The following is a 23,502-nucleotide window of genomic DNA, read 5'->3' as shown; positions in this document are numbered from 1 at the left end:
AGGAGCATTAATGAGACCAAATGGCATAACAAGCCACTCATAAAGTCCTTCATTAGTTTTGAAGGCTGTTTTCCACTCATTACCTTCCTTTATCCTAATCTGGTGGTAACCACTCTTGAGATAAATCTTTGTGAAAAACTTTGCACCTCCCAAGCAATCCATCAAATCTTCAATCCTTGGGATAGGGAATTTGTATCTGATAGTGATTTTGTTAATGGCTCTTGAATATATGCATAGCCTCCATGTTCCTCCTTTCTTTGGTGCTAACATTGTAGGTACGACACAAGGACTTATGTTCTTTCTTATCAAACCTTGATCTAACAACTCTTGTATTTATCTAGCCACTTATTTATTCTATTCTGGGGTCATCTTATAGGCTGCTTTGTTGGGTAATGAGGCTCCTGGAATGAAGTCAATTTGATGGCTTATGGCTCTAGTAGGTGGTAGGGTTTATGGTGCTCCATCACTTATGATTTCTTTAAAGTTGTCTAGTATTTGCTGCACTTCTTGAGGTATTTGAACCTTCTTTTCTTTCTTTTCTTCCTTTGGTTTCACTATGAGAGAAAATCCCACTCCTTCAAACTCTTGAAGAGTGTTTATGAACTCTTTTTCACTCACCAACAAGGCATTTGGGTTTTTGGACTTTCTGCCCTCTCCTTCATCATTTAAGGATTGAATTTTATATGTGACTCCATCTTTTTGAAAAGAATAAGAGTTCTTCTCACCATTATGAATGGCTTTCTTGTCAAATTGCCATGGCCTACCCAGAAGTAGGTGACAAGCATCCATTGGGAGTATATCACACAAGATTTTATCCTTATAACCCCCTATTGTGAACTCAACCCAAGCTTGTTCATTCACCACCACATGCTGCTCCTTGTTGAGCCAAGTGACTTTATACGGACTACTATGTGGAACTCTGTCCAATTTAAGTTTATTTGCTACTTCCTCTGACACAATATTGCTTGCAGACCCTGAATCTATCACCACTCTACAAACCTTACCCATGATCTTGCACTTGATTCTATACAAAGATATTCTTTGAGTTGGTTCCTCTTTGTTTGGCAACTTGATCAAGACTCTTCTCATCATTAAAATTTCCCCATCTTTTGAAGCTAAACTCACTTCTTGTGTCTTACTACTTTCTGCATCTTCTTGTACATATGTCACTCTTCTTTCACCTCCTTGAGATGAAGAATATTTCTCAGGGCATCTATAGGCGGGATGACCCAGCTTTTGGCAATTGTAACACTTCATGGTGGAGAAGCAAGACCCTCTTCTTGGTCCACTAGATCTACCTCTTCCTGGGTTGCTAGATCCCCTTCCTCTATAGCTTCTCTTTCTATTAGAATCCCCACGTTGCTCTATAAGTTTGGAATCTCCTTGGGACCTTTGATCAGCTCCTCTTCCACCAAGATTGCCTCTATGGCCTCTACCATCTCTTCCCCTACCTCTACCTCTGTTGCTTTGTTCTTGCTTCTTCCTACTTTTCTCTTCCACTTTGAGTGCCAGTTGGTAGCACCTTTGCACTGTATTGGGACACAACAAATTCAACTCTTCTTGTATATTCCATCTCAAGCCATTGAGATATCTTGCAACTTTTATGTTCTCATCTTCCACAACCTTTGACCTCAAACATAGTCTTCAAAACTCCTCTATATAGTTGCTCACATCTAATTCCTTTTGCCTCAAATTCTGCCTCTTCTTATGTAGTTGGATTTCATAATCATCTGGTATGTAGGTTTCCTTGACCTTAGACACCATTCCTTTCCAGGTTGCTATAGGTTGTTTCCCTTCTTTTTCTCTCTCAGTTTGAATGAACTTCCACTATGTTAAGGAAATCCATCTCAACCTAGACTTAGCTACCTTCACCTTCTAGGCCTCTATCACCCCATCACATTTAAAGTGATTCTCCAGGCCTTCAATCCACTCCATGACTGAATCTGGATCCATCTTGCCACTAAAAAGAGCTACACCTTCTAAGGTTTTTCCACTCAATACCTTCAAGGCCTTCAAGAAAGGTTCTTGTTCAAGAATAGGGTCAAGTATAGGGATCTCATCTTCTATTGCTACCAATTTTCCCTAATCATCCACTTTATCACTCACTACTCCAGTCCTGACCTCTACGGAAACTAGTTTTATCTCCAACTGCTCCAATCTATCCCTTAGTGCTCTATTTTCCTCCTCTTGGTCTTCTACCTTCTTTTATAACTTAGAACTGGTCACCATTTTGAAACTTCTCACTTCTACCCAAGACTTACTTCTTGCTCTGATACCACTATGATAGGAAGATACTCAAGAATTGGCTCAATTTGTGTGTCTGTAATTAATTTGGTTTGCAAGTTCCCTTCAGGGTAGTTGTTGAAGCTTTTGTAACTTTTTTAGGTTCTTTTTCTTTGATGTCTTTCATTCTCTATGCTTCATACCAACCCTGAGTTCTTCCTACCATGTTAGTTCTTGTTTTCATTCAAACTTGCTCTCAAGTCTCACAAAGGTGAAACTTTGCTTCTTAGCTCCAAAACACCAAGATCACTCACCAAGAGTTTTAGGAGGTTTAGAAAATTTTCTAACATCATCTTAGGCTTAGTTCGACTTGATTTGATGGTTTTTCAATTTGTCTTCTTACCCGATTTGAGGAAAAGCTCAAAACATGGCTATAAGAAAAGAGCCCCAATTAGCCCTCCAAAACTGCTAAAATGCTTATAACTCCACAAACTACCAAAACAACTCATAAAAAATTTGCATTTATGGATACCATTTATGGATATCTTTCAATTTTTTTTCTATGAGGAGGTTTGACAGAACCGTACAACTATTGTCCTATAAATGTGCCTAAAAACAAGGGTTTTCAAGGGTTTTAAGTCTTCAAACACCTTATCACCATTCCAAACTCTTCTTTAGACCACCAAATATTTTGAGAAGGTTTTTACCATCATTTTTAAGCCTTCCAACTTCCTTTCTCGCAATAATAAAGACAAACACTTGATGTGCAACCAAGTTTCAAGAGGAAAAGTGCTCAAAAACCATTGTTTTTCAATACTTTGGCTACTCAAAATGCATTTCTCAACTAGTTATTCATTGGAACACTCTTCCATATGGTAAAAGATCTGATAAAAATTAATTCCACCTTGGGGAACCAAAATAAGGTTCACTTGGTGTGGGTTTGTAGAGAAACTTTGTTTTCACCATGAAAGTTCACTAGCTGGGCTATGGGAGCTCGCCTAGTTAGCAACAAAAACCACTTTCTTTGCCATTGCCAATAAAAAAAAACTTGTATGTACAAGAAGGATATTTACAAAAAATTTAATCTCAGAGGCCATGGAGAAAGAGCCAAAGAAAATCAAGTTGCTTCCATTATTGAAGCCAAACCCTTACTCAACCGAGAACAAGGCAAAAACAAAATAATTTTGTTACAATGCTAAAAATCCACATCAACACACAAAACTAGGTGATAAATATTTAACACAACATGACACAACTTCCCAAATGAAAATAATACAACCAAATTCTTAAGAAGTACGGACTGTACTATACCATTTGGAGCAAAAAAATGCAAAAAAAATGACAAAATATTGAGTTTCTGTATTGAAATCTTCTTTTCTTCAAATTACAACCTGATAAAAAGTTGTGTGAGGCTTTGAATATTCACTCACAACCTAAATCATACCCAGTTATGGACCAATAACGACCTTTTGCCTTATTTTTACAAGTTTTCCAAATATTGTCAAAAAGTTGCTTGACAACATTGACAATTTTTGGTATAATGAGCATTTTTGACTTGTGATCCAAATAGACTTATACCATGTGAAATGGTTTTCTAGGACCATAAAAACATGTTTCAATGCCTATTAAGGCTTTATAAGGAGTTTTGACCATATTTCCACATTTTGCCCATTCTAGGCTTACAGAGCATAAAAGGTCAAAAATTGACCAAAAACTCAATAAAAAATAAAAATAAGACACAAAGGACACTTAAACACACAAAATACACCCTTTGGACATACAAAAAGCCCATTATTCAATTGTGACCAATATAGGCCATTGCAAACCAAAATTTGATGAAGTGCTCCATGAGCTTCACTAGGTGCTCCTGCTCCAGATATCCCAGCTTGTAGAACACAAGTTTTTACGCATCTACCACACAAGCACAAAGGGATTTTGAATTTCATTAAGACCACATAGGTTTTGTAGGGCGATACTGAGGGAAACCATCGATATAACACAAAGTCACCGGTTGATTTATAGCTTTTGCTAAAATCACAAATATTTATATAGTGAATCGAAAGAAAGTACCACTTGGGTCGTTCTCCCATCAACCGACCTTGTGGGCCACTCAGGGGGACATACCCTCTCAAAAAATAAAATCGAGCGTTGCTAACACTTTTCTCTTGCACCTACGACCATGAGAGCCAGAGGGAGAGGATAGTGTGTGTTAGCAGTAGGACCACTCTACACATGCACAAGTGTACCAAAAATGAAAGACATGGTGTTCCTTTCCTTTAATTGAATTTAAGTGTACCAAATTAATATATGACACAAATGCGATAAAGGAAATAAAGATTGTTTCAACGAAACCCCTCTTCTTTAGCGGTCCTACAACAAATGATTAGTATTTAGAAAGCACAGGGGTCTTCTTATCGCTTAATTTGTTATACCAAATTTAGCAAAATGACATCCAAAAACACACAACTTAGCAAATTAGTCCAAAAATAACATTCTATAAAATAACTATAAATGCTAATTAAGCGAACCCACCAATTCACAGTTCAAACCCGTCATTTTATAATAATCAAATTCAAATCCACTATGTTAGAAGTCAAACCCACTATTTCATGACTTGGTTACCACAAACCCACCATTTCATAGCACAAACCTGCCATTTCAGCACAAAAGAAAATTTAAAAATTGCAGGAAAATAACACACAAAAGGGCTCCCAAAATGAAAAACATGAACCCGCTACTTCAAGTGGCGAACCCACCATTTTAAGTTGCGAACTTGCTATTGTGTAAAAAGAAATGCAAAAAAGCATTTACAGATTTCTCGAGAGCAAAATGATAGATTTTACCTTTCATATGAGTAAATGATAACGCATTCCCACTGGTTTAGGTGGTGAACCTGTCCTTTCTGGAAGCGAACCTGTTGCTTCTTGAAATGGCGAGAATGACAAAACAAACTTCCGCCAAGGTGGAAATCCGTCTGTAGTTTCACGTTTTTGCTTGCAAGTGCTCAAAATATGTCAAAAGTACACTCAAACAAGAAAAAATGTTAGATGACCCATGAAGTGGGTCCCACTGGGCGTGCCAGAAAATGTGTGGTGAAAAAAGTGTGCAAATACGAAGGGCTAAAAGACAAACTAAATAACTGAGAAAACACAAGACATCATACACCTCAAGATTAGAATGATAAATCAAAACAAGCATAAAATGATAACACAAATGCAAACCAAATGCTCACTTCGATTTGATTATTCCTCAATTTTATGTGCACTCAATGACGTCTTCGGATGCTTGATATTGCTCCATGATGTTGATGCAAATGATGATGGATAAATGGATGAAGATGATGAAGTGTGAGTTGAGTGATAATTCTAGCAGAGTTACAATATGGTTGTATGAAAGTGGATGAAATGAGTGGAAAAATGAGGGATTAAATAGGAGATGAGAGGAAGGAGAGGGGATCTCAAAATGCAACACTTGTCCTCAAGGAAGACAAGTGGCATTCCAAAGGGGGCCAAGTGGAAGAAGATCCCACACTTGTCCTCAAACTCAAAGATAAGAGACAAGTGTCCCAAGGGAGGGACACATGTCTTGGGAAGGAACGACTTGTGTCCTCAAGGACACATGTCTTTTTGGGGAGTAACCACCCAAAAATGAGGAATATCTTTTATTTTAAATAAAATATATTTGGGAATGTGCACACATGTGTGAGGGGAGAGGGTTAGGATAAGGTTGGTTAGTGAGGATGGGGTAGTTAGAACCCAAGGGTAAGAATAAGGGGTAAGGTTAGATGGTGGGTTAGGTTAGTTGGTTAGAATGTAGGAGACATGTGACTAATTTAAACAATTATTTAATTGTTTAAATGGGGAGGGTAATTAATTAATTTAGAATTAATTAACTAAGGGGATTGGAAAGGGGCATTAATTCATTATGAATTAATTAATAGTAATAGAAGAAAAGGGAATATGAATTAAATAAAATAAAGTAAATTTAATTTATTTAATAGAAGAATGGCTAAAAGGATTTAATTAATTAAAACAATTTCGGATCATCCATTAATTAATTAAACATGACTATAGCGTAATTAATTAGCTAGGGGAGGAAAGACGACAATTAATTAAATAATTTGCAATTATTTAATTTAAAAGCATTCAAGATAGCCAAATTTAATTAATTAGATTAATCAAATTTTAGGTTTCTACAAGGGGTACCTTGTAGTGAATTGTTTGTGGATACTATGATTCTTGCAAAATTTCATGATGTTATTCAAAATGTACTCACCGCCTCTATCTGTTCTCAAATGCTTTGATGTGATTCCCACTTTGCTTCTCAACAAGAGCCTTGAATTGACGAAAATAATCAAACACCAACTCTTTTATTTTAGAAAATAGACCCATATCTTCCTTGTGAAATCATCAATGAATGTTAAGCAGTAGTAGCTTCCACCAATTGAGGGTGTTTGCATTGGTCCACACAAATATAAATGAACAATCTCAAATGATTTGTTTGCCCTTATTGACTTTCCTGCTAGAAATTAATTCCTATGTTGCTTACCCAAGATACAACCTTCACATATTCTATACAATTTTTCTATTAGTGGCAACCCATTCACCATTTTCTTCTTATGCAATAAGTTTAAGCTTCCAAAGTTTAGATGCCCAAATCTTAGGTGCCATAACCAATTTTCATCCTTAATTTCAGCTTGATAAATTACTTGGGGGATTGTTGCAACTTTTTCTTCATGCACTTGTGGGTTCATTGAGGGGCATTGTTCAACAAGCTCTACCTTCAAATCTAGTTTTATCCTTTGAGGAAACATTCTATTGCTTGTCATTTGGACTTTTGCTATGAATTGATTGCTTGGAGATTTGTCTAAAATTATGCATTCTTTGTTCTTAAAAAAGACTCGATACCCCTTTTAAATGAGTTGCGCTATACTCATTAATTTATGTTTCAGCCCAGGAACAAAATACACATCTGAAATAAAAAATTTCTCCCTCTTTTTTGGTTAGAATGTTGACACTTCCTTTACCCATAACTAAAACTTTGTTGTCATTCCCCAATGTTACATCTAGTTTTACACTTTCATCCAAACTAAAAAACATTTCTAAATTCCCAGTCATATGATTGTTGCAACCGGAATCTAAAAACCATGTCTTTTTTACTTTCTTGTGCTACATTGCAAGCTATAAACATGCTATCAAGATTTTAATTTTCTTTAATGAAATTTGCATTTTATTGTCTAGAATCATATGTTTCTTTCTACATTCACTTAAATAATGCCCAAACTTTTCCCTAGAATAAGCTCATTACATGTAAGAATATTCACCATTGAAATCTTCTCACCAAATTCATTAGGTGATTCAATAGGAATTTTTTAACAAATGCAGGAAATTTTGCCACCAGTAGTCAAAAGACACAATCATCAAGGGTTTGAAAGGTTTTGATGGAGGATTTGGAGCAACCATTAGTTTAGAGTAGAGATACCAAGTGATGAGATAGGACTCCTAGGTGAGAGAAATGTTAGTGCTTTAAAATTCCATCAAGTCAATGGTGTAGCTGAGTGTATATGGTACAATATCAAATGTAAGTAGGCATGAATTAATGGTTTCTAAAGGGTTGTACGAAGTCGTATGACCATACAGATTGATGTTCAAGATCCTTGGCACGTTAAGAAAATCTTTTCTCAACTTCTCTATTTTTTGTAATGTGACAAACATTCTTATGATTTTTGGCCATTTTAAATTCAATGGTGATGCTCGTTTTTCTCTAGGATGAGTTTGTTTTGTCAATGCCAAATCTCTCAAAATTTGCATAGGAAGATATAGATCTAGTGTTTTGATGCCATGTTGGAATTGATAATGAACCTACGACTCCTAGAAATCACTTGCAACCAAAATGCCTATAGCATTTGAAGAGAAAAAGACATGATTTTGTGCTATGCAACCTTGAAAGAGATTGATCCATGCAAGCATTTGATATTGAGACTAATGTGTATTGAGTTGATTAAACTAGATTAATTGGACAATTACAATGTATAATAATGAATACTTATAAACTTAAAAGATAAAACCCTAGGTGAGGATTAAGTTAGAACATTACAAGTGCCCTCATCCTATGCTATGGGACAACATGATCTAAATATACCTCAATATAATAATAGAAAAAAATCCTAAGTTTAGCTTAAGTGTAATAAAGTATTATGGGACCTAAGTAATTAATGATTGATTAATCAATTAAAGTAAGGTAATTACATAATTACTCCAAAACTACATACTTTGAGATATGCAATCATTATTGAATTCACATGCACCTCAAACTGAGGGGAAAATATAGTGGTGAATTTTTTATACATGTGACATTTCTCATTCAATTTTGTACCTATTTTAATAAAATTAATTAATTTGATTGCAAAACAACAAATGACTCTCTTGCATAAATTTGGATTCATTCCCCCATGCTATGAATCATCCATTTAAATATATTACCAAATCTCTCATCCATATGATCCACATTTATTCCCATACATCCCTCATTTATTATTCTCATTATTACACGAGAATCTGAACAAATTAATTATCCACATTAATAATATCTCCTCAATCAATCTCATAGTTGTGAGATTGATCATAGACATTCATAAATGACCCCTAGAATTTTAAAACAAACAAAAAATGGTAGGAAAATGTTTCCTATCCTTTTCTAGCATAAAAAGCCAACTAAACATGGATATGCATAATTTATCTATATGTATATGTATCTAGAGGATTCATCAACATCATCAAACTCAAAGTAGTTGTTTGAATATCATTCTTATTTATGAAAATTGTAAGGAATATTTCAATTAAATAATGTAAAAAAAGAATCAAATTTTGCATCACATAATCTTAGAGCATTTTCTATATTTGAAGCTTTTTATCAATTATCATTTCCGTCGCGATAAAGTCAATCTATTATAGTGGTTTACCTAAGAGAACATGTACCCTATAGATCTAAAAGCCCTCTAAAGTTGTTTTGAAATAATGCCAATTCATTAGAGCATAGAAGATATGAATGAATTCAAAAACTAAGAAGCATGATTATAAGCTATACCAAATCATTTTCGGTAACATAGATTAAACTCAAAAACTATAAAATAGACTATGGACTTGACCCTCTACTTATTGTGTTGTGCCTTTTCTAGATCTAGGGTGACACACAGACAAAGAGATCATGTTTCTAGTCTCAAGACATCTTGATTTCTTCATTGACAATAAATTCATACTTTAACCTCATATACTGAGTTAAATTCCTCATCCCTTTCATTGCCTTTTATTTAACTAAAACTTAACATTCTACTAATCATAATATTTGTCACTTCAACTTTATCATTTAGATCAATTTGTGTGCTTATTACTTACATCAATTAATTAATCTAAATTATATACTTTTAACATTCAAAAAATTATAATAATTAAAAAAATTGCTATATAAAGAAAATCAAAAGTAAAAAACACTCAAAATCATATATCATAACAAAATCTTTTTCTTCTAGTTTTAATATATTATTTAATTCAATAATTTTTTTTTATAAATTCTAAGTCTCTTTCTTCATATAATTAACAAATTTCTTTTTAATTTATTAGATGTTCTTTTTCTATATATTACGTGTAATTTCATGTGAACATTCTTCTAAATTCTAAATGCATAATTGAATAAATTTCTTTCTAGAGAGTGTGTGTGTGATCATAGACATCAATGATAGATAGGAGGTGGTAAATTGTAAAGAGAAAATCCCACTTTATATAAACACAAAAAACTAGAATTTCATGTAAAATTCAATTATTACAAAACTATTCATCTTATATTTAGTCAATTTATTTATGTTATTATTGGATTTAATTGAACGAAACACTTTTTTTTAGAAACCCAAGTGAAAGAAAGGTACAACTTTATGAAAGGATTTGTGAAAGATTTTAAAAAAACCAGCTGGAAAAAGAAATCTAGAAATCTTATCGATATATTATATAAAACTAATAAGAATCTTACAGATATATTATATAAAACTAGTAAGAGTCTTACAGAAGATTTAATTGAGTGAAACCAATTCTGCTTAGAAACAGAGGTGAAAGAAAGGTACAACATTGTGAGAGGGTTTGTGAGAGACAATTAAAAAACCAGCTGGCCAAAGAGAAGTATAAATCCTATCCATATAATATATATATAACTATCTTGCAAGAGAATATCTATCAAATTAAAGCAATGAAACTACAATATGTATAGGTATATTAGGACATGACAATAGTTAAATAATTGGGGTAATGAGGTCATCAGATAAATCCCACAACACACACTCAGAATTAAACCCCTGTCTGCTCTTATCTCCACCACCATCTGATCTTGCCTCTTCTTCTTCAACCTCCTGTTGCTCAAGATCAGCGCATTGGTCACCACCAGTACATGTGCTTCCACTGCACATACTTTGATTCCATGACGACCCTTCCTCCACATGTCCACCATTATCATTACACTCCACCTGATTCCAAATATTTCCACATTCCACGCCCTCCTGTTGCTTCAAAGAGGTTGGTGAAAGTGCAACGTTGGATGTTCTATCTAAATTATCCATATGACCAGGAGACCCACGAGCCATCCCCCAGGGGTTAGTAGTGGCAATACACGGGAAATTTACTTCAGCCTTGTTAGATGATCCACCCATATATAATGATGGAGAACGATATTCTGGCCCAGAAAACTGAAATGCAGTGTAGAGACTACATGTGGAGTTGAATCCATTTAACTCAGGACTCACATGGGTTTCCCATGGTTTGGGCATAATGATATCAGATTGTTCCATCCCTTGCTTAATTGCATTATCATTTGACATGAAGACATCGTCCTTAGAATGACACAACATATTGTTGTTTTGTGGGAGGTCCCAAATTCGATTTGGAGAAAACTGAGAGGGAGTCATACCATTGTAGACAATTGTTCCTTTTGGGTCTACCGCTCTCCAGTCAATGCGCTTCTTGGTAAGGAGATGCAACATCTCGTCCTTGAAGCATCCCAAGGCTGCCTCAGCAAGGTGGGCTACCTGTGGAGGAGCTAATGTGTTGGCTATTTCTGCCATCAGGTGTGAAAATGGCTTGTGTGTCACTGGGTCGATTCCCATCCCAGATAGCTTCTTTTTCAGCTTGGTGTTCCAATGGTTCTTTACATCATTGTCTGTTCGTCCAGGAAGTTGTGCAGCGATCAATGACCATCTGTAATGCACCTAAAATCATAATAAATTAATCTGGAACAGTTTGAACCATATTTCATGAGACGGGTTCTTGTAAGTCATTATTTATGAAACATGGGTTAATAAGATTGATTCAAAAAACTACATAGTTGAATCTTAATAGCAGAAAGAGTAGTGGTTCTCAAGAACTCGTCTTTATATCTATCAATTGTTTAGTTTTTCAAATCAAACTCATTAAACCATGTTTCATGAGATGAGTTCATGTAAATCACTATTTATAAAATATGAAAAAATAAATTTGATTCTCAAAACTACACAACTGACTCCTAATAGTAATATCATAATTAAAAATAAATACTCTCAGATGAAAGTTTTTGAACATAATACAAATCCTAAATGCAATTAATATACTATTCTATAAACACAAGTAATCACAAATTTTCCATGACATTATTTTGATTGCTAAATATTGATTTCACTTTTTCTCTATCAATGTCACAATTGGCATAGGTTCAGTCAGTAATTAATAAATCGATATCTGAAGGAATCAACAAATTAAGTGAAACAGATGATGGAGGTTACAGAACTAACACAATTACCGGTTGCCAACAACAGAATGCAATTTAACTATAGTTTGTTCTTCGTTGTCTGTGAATTCTCCATGCTTAAGATCTGGGCGAAGATAATTAGTCCACCTGAGCCTGCAGCTCTTTCCACATCTCTGCAAACCTGCAATACAAAAACTTCATGAATACATAATTAAATATATGAGATGGTTCTGAGATATTGGGAGAGAAATAAACCTGCATTTTTGGGAATGAGGCGCCAGTTTCTGGTTCCATGTTGAGAAATATAACTGACGAGCTTTGCATCTTCCTCGGGTGTCCATTGGCCCCTTTTCACGTTGTCCTTTTCACAGCAGGGTATTCTTCCCATTCTAATAAAACTGCTTTCTTTGTATTCCGCAGGCTGCGCCACAGCAATTGGGTCGTTGTAAAACAGATAAAGAGGCGGAATGTGGGCTGCCAAAACAGTGCAAGTAAGGAATGGTTTTATCGTTAAAAAATTAGTCATGCACTATGTGTTTTGCCGCTCACAAAACTTCACACGCTTGGGTGGCATGACACTTTAAAATTAAACTAATCCCACCCGTGTGGCATGCCTGCGACACTGGATGAGGCCGGTTGAACAGGCCATTGGTGCCGGTCAAATCCTTTGTCTCATATACTCAGTCAAATGGCGCGTTGACACGAGCCCGTTGACATGAACAGCATTCATTCCATGACAGGGATGCTTGTTTGCGTTGACATAGACCTGATTTATTGATCTGATCTAATAGCAAGTTGCAGCACAATCACTCACGTGTATGATCATGTACACCAGAATATTTTCATACATGACTTAAATTATTGCAATTTTCTTCCGTTTTCAAGAATAATTGGTTGCCAATTAGTGAGATCACCCTCTTCTTCTTTGTCTTTATTTGTCCGTTGCTAGATATGAATAGGAGAAATTGTAATATTCAAGCTCAAGGAAACTTTTTCAGAATCTGACTAAGACCAACATGCCCATGCAAAGAAGCCAATGGTGGACAAATGGTGGAGAGCATTCACAAGCAACATGATATGTCACTCATTTGGAAGGTAGTTGAGAATCATGTGGCTAAGAGACACAATCTCCTCTAGAAGACTACTTATGTCCATGTTTACTCCCATATTGAGGAGAGTGACCTTGATGGGAGGCAAAGAGAGATGATGCTCTAGCAATAGGTGTAATGGACTTTGCCCTAGTGATATAAAAGCATCTCCTAACGAACAAGATCAAGGGTAATTTTGTTTTCTTGTACCTACATATACATTAGCATGTTAGAGCAAATCATAAGTATAAAGTGAGAAATAAATATCAACAATGCTGCAACAAATAATGATGGAAACATTTTTCTTTTTGAATTATAAAGAGAACCTTCACATTGGAAGCATGAAAAATCTAGGTAAATATGAAAGGGAGACAACCAATCTCGTAACAAAACCATCTACCATGAAAATGGGTTAGATTGAAATAGCTTGAGGAAGTCATGAGTGCATGTCCATGACTTTGGGGCTCTAGTACAAATCTAAGAAAGGTGCTTGAGAGTCTCAATTGTTCCATAGAATAGACAATGAGATTGGAACTCCTTGATGAGACAAGAGTGATTCAAATGGAAGGCTTTGATAAATTATGCTCCAAGAAAAATGAGGAATCTTGTGTCAATAATAGATGTAAAAGGACTCTATAATATATGGCACTAAGTGTCTAAAGAGGAGGAACCAAAAGAGATTTTACTAGGCTACCTTGGGGAGATTAGGTGCAAGCCACATATATTCCTTAAAGGGTCAATAGTTATGAGATGGTGCATTTAAATATCACTTCTAGTTCTTCTACCAATGCTTGACAATTCTAACCAAAATTTTGTGAACCATGTGGGGAGGAACAGGATAAATAATTATCTAGTAAGTCTCTCAATTTAGTTTGACAACTAGAATTTCAACCTGGCCTTAGGAAAAGTTAATAAATTCTTTCTAACTTTGATGAAAAGATGTAGCAATATTTTTATTTAAACTTCAAAGCTTGAACCTAAGGGGTTTTAACTATAGGTTGATCTTGACAAGAAAGAATCAAAGGCCATCGAACATACCATTGATTAATAGAGAGGCCATCGCGGAAGTCATTGCTAGTGCATAAAAGCTAGTGTTTATAGATTTCCAAGCCTTTGGATGCCTCAAGGGAACTTAAGATGAAATACAACCTTGACCAAAATAATTCCTTTGGACCTCAACCATTCCACCAATATAATCATGGATGGGTGTTGAGGATTGTATCCTCACTATCTAGAGCAACCAAAAATCACTAGCATAAAAATTATTTGCATTATTGAAACAAAACACATAAAAAAATCAAAGAAATTAATTAATTTTTTTTCTTTCCTCATTTCATTCTACCCCCAAAACTAAAAGAAAACTTTATTTTAAGTACAAATCTGAAAATTACCATTTTTGACAATTTTTAGCAAAATTTGAAAATTACCTTTTTTGTCAATTTTTGGCAAATTTTGAAAATTGCCATTTTAGCATTTTTTTAGCAACTTTCTTAACTTTCCTTTTTTTGCGTAATTTTGCATGCTTATCTACATCACCTATAGTAGTTTTCATTGATTTTAAACTAGCTAAAGCAACACCAATTTTCAACTTACTAATATAATTACATGCAAGAGTTTGAAATTAATTAAAAATAATAATTTGGAAAAATCCCAAGCTTGCTCCAACCGCAGGTCAAAAATTATGACCTTTAAATTTCCCTACATCATTCTCCTTTGGTTGAAAATGTTAGTGTAAATATAGTCATTATGCACCTAGTAATCTAATCAAATTTCTAGGATTGACTTATTCACACCTAGCTTAAGTTTAGTTAGGATTTTTCATTCTTTTGTCTCACTTCATAGCAATGAGACATGTGTCCTCATCACTTAAGACACCTAGTGCATTCATGTTTGATACTTGCTCAAACACTTGTTAAGTGAGCTCATAAGTGTTGTGCCTTTGGAGGAGTTCTCAAAGTTTCACTCCTACCTTCTCACAGGTCCTCATCCTTAAGAGGTAATAAAATCACTTTACCTTCCAAAAAGTATTTCTATTCCTACCTCCATCATGTATTACCTTTATGTCATATTGTCATGGTCTTCCCAACAACACATGACATGCATCCATTGGATGAACATCACACCATACTTCATTCTTATAATTCTTTCCTATGAAAAACATAATTAAGCATATTTTATCAACAATGAGTTTATTTCTCTTTTTAAACCAAGAAATATGATAACATGATGGAGAATTTTTCACATTGAAATTTTAATTTATCTACCATTTATTGAGAAAAGATGTTTTCACAAACCATCAACAATAACTTGACATACCTTTTCTCATGAGGTGCATCTAGTTTGAAAGATATTTGTTCAAAGCTAGATGACTGAGATATCGATGTTTTAAAATTGCATGCGTAATTATAATGTCGGAATCACCATCGCACCTCCAAACTTCAAATGGTTCTAGATTTGGTCTTTGGAGTCAGATTTGGATGAAACAAAAGGAAAGTTTGACTTTCTCAAACCTCCTGAATCCAATAATGGCCTTAGGTCTGACCCAACAAGCTCTAATAATGACCTGCAAAAAAAAGCCACGAATCCAAAACTACAAATTGTGTCGAGATCTCTCCAATGCCAAACCAATGTCACTCTAAAATCTCTGATACCATGTAAGAATTGGCTATGAAGGTAGCCACTCAAGATTTAGAGACCAAATGAAAATCACATAAACAAGAGAGAAAGAACGTGACAAGAATACATTGTATTCATATCAATGATGCAATAGAATCCAATACATGTACATAGGAGATCCCCTTGGTTATATAGCCAAGGTGAGTGAATGAGATAATGACAAGTGTCGTTGTCTCATGACATGATAAGTAGAGTGAAAATATATCATCCCACCTACAGTGGAAAAGTGATCACATGATAACACCACTAAAGGTGGATCACCCACCAAAGGTGGATATGATAATGTGATAAAGTGACATGTCTACCTAATGTGGAGATGCTCCAACTACTCCTATGCAATTCCATAAGTAAGCTTAGGTGACATGTAATTAGGACATAGGTGAGAACTAACCAAGGCAAAATACCTTAATTACACCAACAATAATAACCCGAAAAACTCAGTGGTATTATTGAGTATAAGGATGGATTGATACAAAGGACACGTGTTTTCACTTGATTGGTGGATGAAGGGGATAAATGGATTGAAGAGAAATCAATGGTGGAGATTCCCTTTGGAGAAAGTGGAAGGATGAGATGGAAAAGGGGTACTTGGGCTCATACACTTGAAGGATAGGGAGTCCTTTGACCCATGTAACATAGCCACATACAAAATCACATGCCTTGTGTGCAAGGCTATGCCTATGTACACATTTGGGGATTGTGCATGATTTGAGAGGATTTGACTAGGATTAGTAAGTGAAAGTGAGGAACTAGTAGGTTAATTAATTCTAACCCACAACTAGAAAGTGGATGAAAAAAATTAAATAAATAGACACTTACTTTATTTATTTAATGTTTATAAAGGAGATGGGGAACTTAGGTAAATAGATATAATATTAATAGTAAATTATATTCCTTTCTTATATAAGTTAGTTGATCTTAGTATAGTGTTCAATAAGATCATTTGACAAAAGAAAATAACCTAAAAAATAGCCTTTCTTTTATTAAACTGAATTTTATAAACTATAGAACCTACTATACAATATTTGCCATGTGATATTCTACATTACTTTTGTCTCTTCTTTGTGGAGGCACAAATGCACCTCATCTTGCAAGGATTTAAGGGAGCTCACATTTGATAGTAAGAAGAGGTCGTATCTCAAACTCCTTCACATACCTCAATTGAGATAGAGTTTTATCCTAAAATATTCTCTTCTTGGCTTCTTGGAGGTAAACTCATACTTTGAGGTTATTTAAAGTTATATAAGGATATCTAACATGGCCTTCTTACAAGACCCATGATTTCTTCTTACTTGGTTGCACTTAAGGGGAGTTATTGGTGTAATATTTTGTTCACCTTGAATATATTGCAACAAGGTGTAATTTTGCACTAATTTATTAAACTTACTTAGGTAATTAATTGCTTGTTACTTAGGTAGTATAGAATAATGAATTACACATTCTCATTTTATAGAATTCTATTTTTTTTTTATCCAATTGAAAATTTGGATAAGTAATTTCTTATTTTCTTTTTTAAATTTTTTTTTTTAATCGACATTAAATTTGAAATTTTGAGGCTATATATATTGTAACTCTTTCCTTCCTCAATAACAATCATTGAAGAAGTTATTGTGAACCTTTGTACTTCTCTCTCAATAAACTAATTATGTTGTTTTGTTTTGATTTCAATTAATTATTTGTATTTAATAGTTTAATAATCTTTCAATACTGCTTCCTCAATAACAATCATTGAAGAAGTTATTGTGAAATTTTGTACTTCTCTCTCAAGAAACTAATTATGCTGGATTGTTTTAATTTCATTTAACTATTTGTATTTAACAATCTAATGATCTCTAAGCACTATTTGCACTAGTTTGTTTTATTACTATGTATTGAGATAGTAATACATGGACTAGAACCCTGTCGAAAGATTGATATTATTGTGTTAAAATCACATTCAAATGATTTGTGAGTTCTTAATTTATCCCAGCTTTATCACTTTGTAGATATATGAATGCATTATCAATGATTAAATTAATGTATCATTTCGAGTGACCACTATAAGAACATTGGTAGAGGTTGTAAAATCTTATGAAACATAACTTGAGCTCACTGTCTAATAGATCTTATGAACTATTCACAAAAAAACTTACTACTACTCAAACATGATAGGAAGTCACAGAACATGCTCTACCAACAAAAGTACAGCCATATTCTAATGTTAGCAAACTTTCATTGGTAGCATGTATGTGAGGGTTGCCAAGAACTATATATGGGTTTGACATTTTTTCCCACTAGTAAACAAATACCCACTTCGTTGCGAGGAACCTAACAACAAATATAAGACTCTAATCAAGAGCATTCAATCGTTACTCTAAATGTGTTCGATGGGCATTTATACTCTTGCCAATAGTTATCACATGTGTTCATCATCACAACTAAAAGAGGGATCGACCCCAATCTCTTATGGGATGCACTTCATTTTCTTTGTTTTCATATCTCCATTACGGGTTCAAAGGTTGAGTGAACTAGGTAATAGAAAGTTAATTCAAAACTGTTTGACAAAAATAAAAAATAGTTGTTGTAAATCTACAATATTCTGACACTAGGATTATGATCTCAACATCGAAGGGCACGAAGCAGGGCCCTTGCTGATAATTATAGATTTAGCTGCTCTTTTAAGACAAAATGGGAAACCACTTCAACCAAAAGATAATGGCGCATAAGTCTCTTCTAGTATTTTACTAATTTTGAAAATAAGATTTCCATGTTTAATCAAATATTTATGTGTTATAACTTGTAAGCACTTTTATTTTACAGGCCTACCATATGACCTAAACACAGTTAAGTGTCCATTGTGGCAAACCTTACGAGCTTTAAAAGGAATTCTCCATTCTATTCTCAGGGATTTAGCTGCTTTAACAATAGAAATCGTTCAGAATGAATATCTGTCACTCATCAGATGATGAAAGGTACTAGAGCCTTTCGGTGAGAAGGAAAGCCCTCAAATTTTTTCACATACCACTCTCTGGTCGATAAGCTCCGGGCCAGCAGATATAAAAACACGAAACTAAATTGACAGAATCCAAAAGCTGTCTGGGAGATGAAGGCAATTCCTAAGAAGCCAATAATCTCGAAAAGGTAATGTGGACATACCACAAACTCAAACAACCCTCCTTTAGGAAGCACGTATCCCTTCTCCCCCTTCTTTCTAAGCCCACTCAACAAATAATGGTGGTAAAGGTTCCCACTTATGCCCACCACAAACAAGACCAATCCTAGCGGCATCAAATCCACGGATGGCGATGTTAAGCCCTCAGATATCTGCATTGCGTAAAGAAGATTGGCAGAACTAAAACTGTAGAGAAAGGATACAATAACGGTGGTGCTCATAGTTATTCCTCCAGAGTATTGATGAATAAACAGCACCTGGACAGAAACAAGAAAGAAATTATATTAATATTCGCCAGTAACCAAAATCAGACAATGAAACTGAGCAATACAATCAATGGATTCTAGGCTGCTACTGAAACACAATATATAAAATTCTATCTCTGATTGATACCAAACTCAGAGGAACCAATCCAAGGCAATTGAACCAGTGTTCCTAATTCAAGGTTGTAGTTCCTGTAAAACTCAAACAGTAGATAAGAGACCAAATGCTCTAAATAATTAACAAAGCAGTCTTTCATATCAACGCCAGGGTAGATAATGCTGGGAGATTTTCTATCATTTTGAGCCAATCAGGTTCAGAGCTTAACTCACCAAACTGCCACTCTGTTCACAGTATTTGATAGGAGGATATACATCACCCACTGGGGAGAGATCTCATGACAGGGAATGCTCCAAATTACAATAGAAATGGCCCAAGCCCTGTGAATATTGAAAACTCAATTCTCACACCTCTGCTCACCCATCAAAACAATTTGCCTTGGAGAAGGGCTAATTCAAAGCAGCTACAACTAAATACTGTAGCCCTAGAACCTAGTAAATACAAATAGCAATGTGGAGAAAGAAACTAATCCATAGCAGCTGCAACTAATACTGTGGCTCTAGAACCTAAAGAATACAAATAGCGATGCGGAGACAGAAACTGATCCAAGACACTAAGTTAGAAGGTTGACATTACACCCAAACATAGTAGATCTTTTGTATGATATAAAAATAATAATTATGCGGTCACATAAGAACTCATAATTAATATTAATGCAGAGGTAATTCAGAGTTGCCAACCTAGTCTCTGGAGGGACTAATACATACTTGTCAAATGCTAAATTTCTAGCACCTAAAGGTACATAATTCACATAGTCATGCAAACAGTTCTAAAGGAATCAAGGAATTAATCCTCTGAACAAAGAAATTCTAGCTTCTAAATAATTGTCCGCTAGATATCACAAACTGTACCAAATGAGCCCCATTCGAAACTTGTATTGGTTACAAATACAAAATTTGTATTTCACAGTCCCAAACTTATAGATGGACCAATTATCAAGTGGGTCAGTATTTGAATAGTACAGCAATCTAGTAGCATATGGATTATTTTAGGTTTGACTTCTAATTTGTCTATGGAAAAATGTAATATGGTATTAGAGTTAAGTCAGTAAAGTCAAATTATGTTAGGAGTCCGGACCACTTGTTTGTCTTAAGGAGTGTGAGCCACTTGAACCAAAGATGGATTAATCATAACGAGGCTAATATCTCAGTGGGGCCAGTTAGGAATTGAATTTAGAATCACCTATTTCCTATTAGGATGTTTTACATATGTAACTCTGATGCACTTGGTGACCAATCCATCTATGGATTGGTCATGTGGCTCATTTTTCAACACCTTCGCTTGAGTCACATTGCAAGTGCTTGGGCTATTAGCCTGGCCTTTAAATATTTCTGAAGGATTGACTAGGGAGCAAAAATAGTAACACACACTTGTTGGCATGCTATAGCGTTGAACTACTAGCCTATTTCATGACCAATCCATCTTGGTTCAGGGGTGGCTCATTTCAACCCTGACCATTTCTGCAAATGCTTGGGGTTCGTTCCTAATCTATCCAAGCTCTGCTAATCTATCTTTGATACCATATAAACATTTTCATAAACTAATTAGAAGGTTAAACTACGACCACTCCTCTGCTATTGGGATGCTCCACAACAGTTAATTTCTTTTGTGATGAATTCATCTTTGTTTAGAATATAATTTAGTTAAATTCATGAAGTTTTTACGGTCCATAATGATCCAATTGCTTTCTTCATATAGATTTAGTTAGACTGCTGTAGATTCTTTTTAGCCCATATATAATTTAATTTTTAAAGATACTTCCCTAAAACTCCTCTACCCTATCCAAGCTCTCGCTAATCTACCTTTGATACCATATTAAACTTTTTCATAAGAGCCTAACCCAAGACCACTTATCTACTGCTGGAATGTTCTACAACAATTACTTGCTTTCTTTTGTGACCAATCTATCTTTCATCAGAATACAATTCATTTTTTTTAACAAATACACCATTTATTCTAGCAGAACAAAGATACCTTCCCTGAAGCCATTCCTAATATGAAGATCCTAACTGTAAAATCAACAAAACCCACAAATCCTTTACCAGAAAAAGTGAAAAAATAAAATAAAATAAAATGGCGTGCAGTATACGCATACCTCAAATACCCTCTTGAGAAAATGCAGAGCGACTGCAGTTGCTAAGATGATAAACCTAAGCCCTGCATCCTGATGTAGCTGCAGACTAATCGAGATCTGCAGTAAACCCAGTTTTTCAAGCAAAATACTGGCATTTACCCAGAGCAACTTGCAAAAGAGAAAAAACACGGCGATCAGAAAGGATGGCAGATAGAAAATAAGCATCGCTGTTCTGCTGGATAGCTGGACCCCTGAGGAAGACCCTTGATTGAATTTCGAATACTTGAGATGAATGCCCTTGAGTTCCATGAATCCCATCACTATGCCTGACACTAATACAACTTTTTCTAATACCTGGATGTACAAAGAGGGAGTAGTACTCTCGAATAGAAATTGAGAAGCCATAGCCAGAGAACAGAAGGTAAAAATTTTCCGTCTCGTTGTTCAATTGTTTACTCGGCCTATGAGAGAGACAATCAGCAGGGCATTAGACGGTCAAACTGAATGAATGAAAAAGGTTGCAGATGGCGACGTGATATGATCGAAGCCCTACCAACTTGTTCATATCATCATTAATAGGTACTCAATAATTTGTTTGCAGCCCTGTGCCCACTCCGTGCAGGATTCTGTTGCGTGCCGGTTTTTCCAACGTCATTTTGTGTTTCCCAAGAAATTTGAATATATATTTATAATGGTGGGGATATTTATTATTATTATTGTGTCATGTAATCAATCAACACACTTTTTTCATGTTTTTTTTTTTTTTTAAATATTTTACAATCTTAGTGTCAATTTTATTACGGTTTCTTTCTATGAAATGGACGAGCTAAATTTTGCAAATCCACGATTCACACTCTCTAAAAAGTGTGCAAGACGATTAAAAAGATCTTGTCCGTTCATTGTTTTTTACATTCCCGTCACCGTCGTTTTCTGCCGTCTGCTATTATGGTTCAATGCATATATTTCCGGGAGCTAACACTACTTTAACTGCAAATAGCTAAAGTATTTACAGCTATTTATATCTTCCACATACATACTTTTTTGTCCTTGCAAGGTAAGGGCATTTTTTTAATATATTTCGAATGACGTGTTTCTAATATTTTTGTTTTATTTAATGTTTTTTTTTAATTATAAATATTTTGTAATTATAATTATATTATTATATATTTATTTTTATAATATATTCTATATTCTATATATTATATTGTTTAATTTAATTTTATATATATATATATATAATTATGATATTAAGTTAAATTAATTCATATAAAAATATGGAAGAATTAATAGATAATTAAAAGAGTTTAATTATATTATAATTAATTATGATTTTAATATTAATATTTCGTATAGTATAAATTATATTATTATATATTATATTTCATAAAATTTTAACTTATTTTTAAAACAATATTATATTGATTTTCTGTAATTTTCACAATTCAGAATAATGTGAGTATATTTCTTCTTGTGGATTAGACCATGTAGATTTTATCAAAAAATCTTGCATGATATAATCTAGAAGAAGACATATACTAAAATAATATTATATTGTATTTTAATAAAAAATATTTAAACAAATATATATAATTAGTATATAATATTTTCATATAATTAAAATTCAATCATATAATATATTTAGTTGATTAAAAATATACCAATTACTATAATTATATAGTATGTATTTAATATATAAAATAGATACATAATTAAATAACAAATATATATAGATATTTAATTTTCACCTAAGTTTGTTTTATTTGAGGTTTATCTTGTATGTAAGAAGTTACTAACTCATCATAGAAATAACAAAAATGAAGCGATGTTTAATCTACAAAAGAAGATTTTAAAAAACTAATAGAAGTAAATAGTTTCATTTGCATTTTATTTATCTCCTCTATCTCTATCTCCTTACCTCTCGCTATATATATATCTCCATGTCTCTCACTGTCTCCCTATCAACCTCTCTTTCTATATTTTTCTACTTCTCTTTTTAGTATGTAAGAAGTTACTAAATCATCATAGAAACAACAAAAATGAAGCAATGTTTAATCTACAAAAGAATATTTTAAAAAACTAATACAAGTAAATAGTTTCATTTGCATTTTATTTATCTCCTCTATCTCTATCTCATTACCCCTCTCTCT

The 23,502-nt window shown here is 34.1% G+C and overlaps 2 protein-coding genes across 2 annotated transcripts; both read right to left on the bottom strand.

Moving 5' to 3' along the window:
• Positions 1-10,198: 10,198 nt before the first annotated feature.
• Positions 10,199-12,490, bottom strand: LOC131074571 (transcription factor MYB102). The gene is made up of 3 exons (XM_058011240.2): positions 12,241-12,490; positions 12,037-12,166; positions 10,199-11,459 (listed from the first exon to the last, which is right to left on the bottom strand). The coding sequence occupies exons 1-3, from the start codon at positions 12,371-12,373 to the stop codon at positions 10,502-10,504; spliced, it is 1,221 nt and encodes a 406-aa protein (XP_057867223.1). The 5' UTR covers positions 12,374-12,490; the 3' UTR covers positions 10,199-10,501.
• Positions 12,491-18,444: 5,954 nt separating this feature from the next.
• LOC131074489 (uncharacterized) lies at positions 18,445-22,013 on the bottom strand. The gene is made up of 2 exons (XM_058011154.2): positions 21,377-22,013; positions 18,445-19,157 (listed from the first exon to the last, which is right to left on the bottom strand). The coding sequence occupies exons 1-2, from the start codon at positions 21,758-21,760 to the stop codon at positions 18,687-18,689; spliced, it is 855 nt and encodes a 284-aa protein (XP_057867137.2). The 5' UTR covers positions 21,761-22,013; the 3' UTR covers positions 18,445-18,686.
• Positions 22,014-23,502: the final 1,489 nt, after the last annotated feature.

The sequence above is a fragment of the Cryptomeria japonica genome, chromosome 3 (genome assembly GCF_030272615.1).
Source record: "Cryptomeria japonica chromosome 3, Sugi_1.0, whole genome shotgun sequence".
Lineage (NCBI taxonomy): Eukaryota > Viridiplantae > Streptophyta > Pinopsida > Cupressales > Cupressaceae > Cryptomeria > Cryptomeria japonica.
The sequence above is the reverse complement of the archived record's forward strand: the minus strand, read 5'-3'. Positions and strand labels throughout refer to the sequence as shown.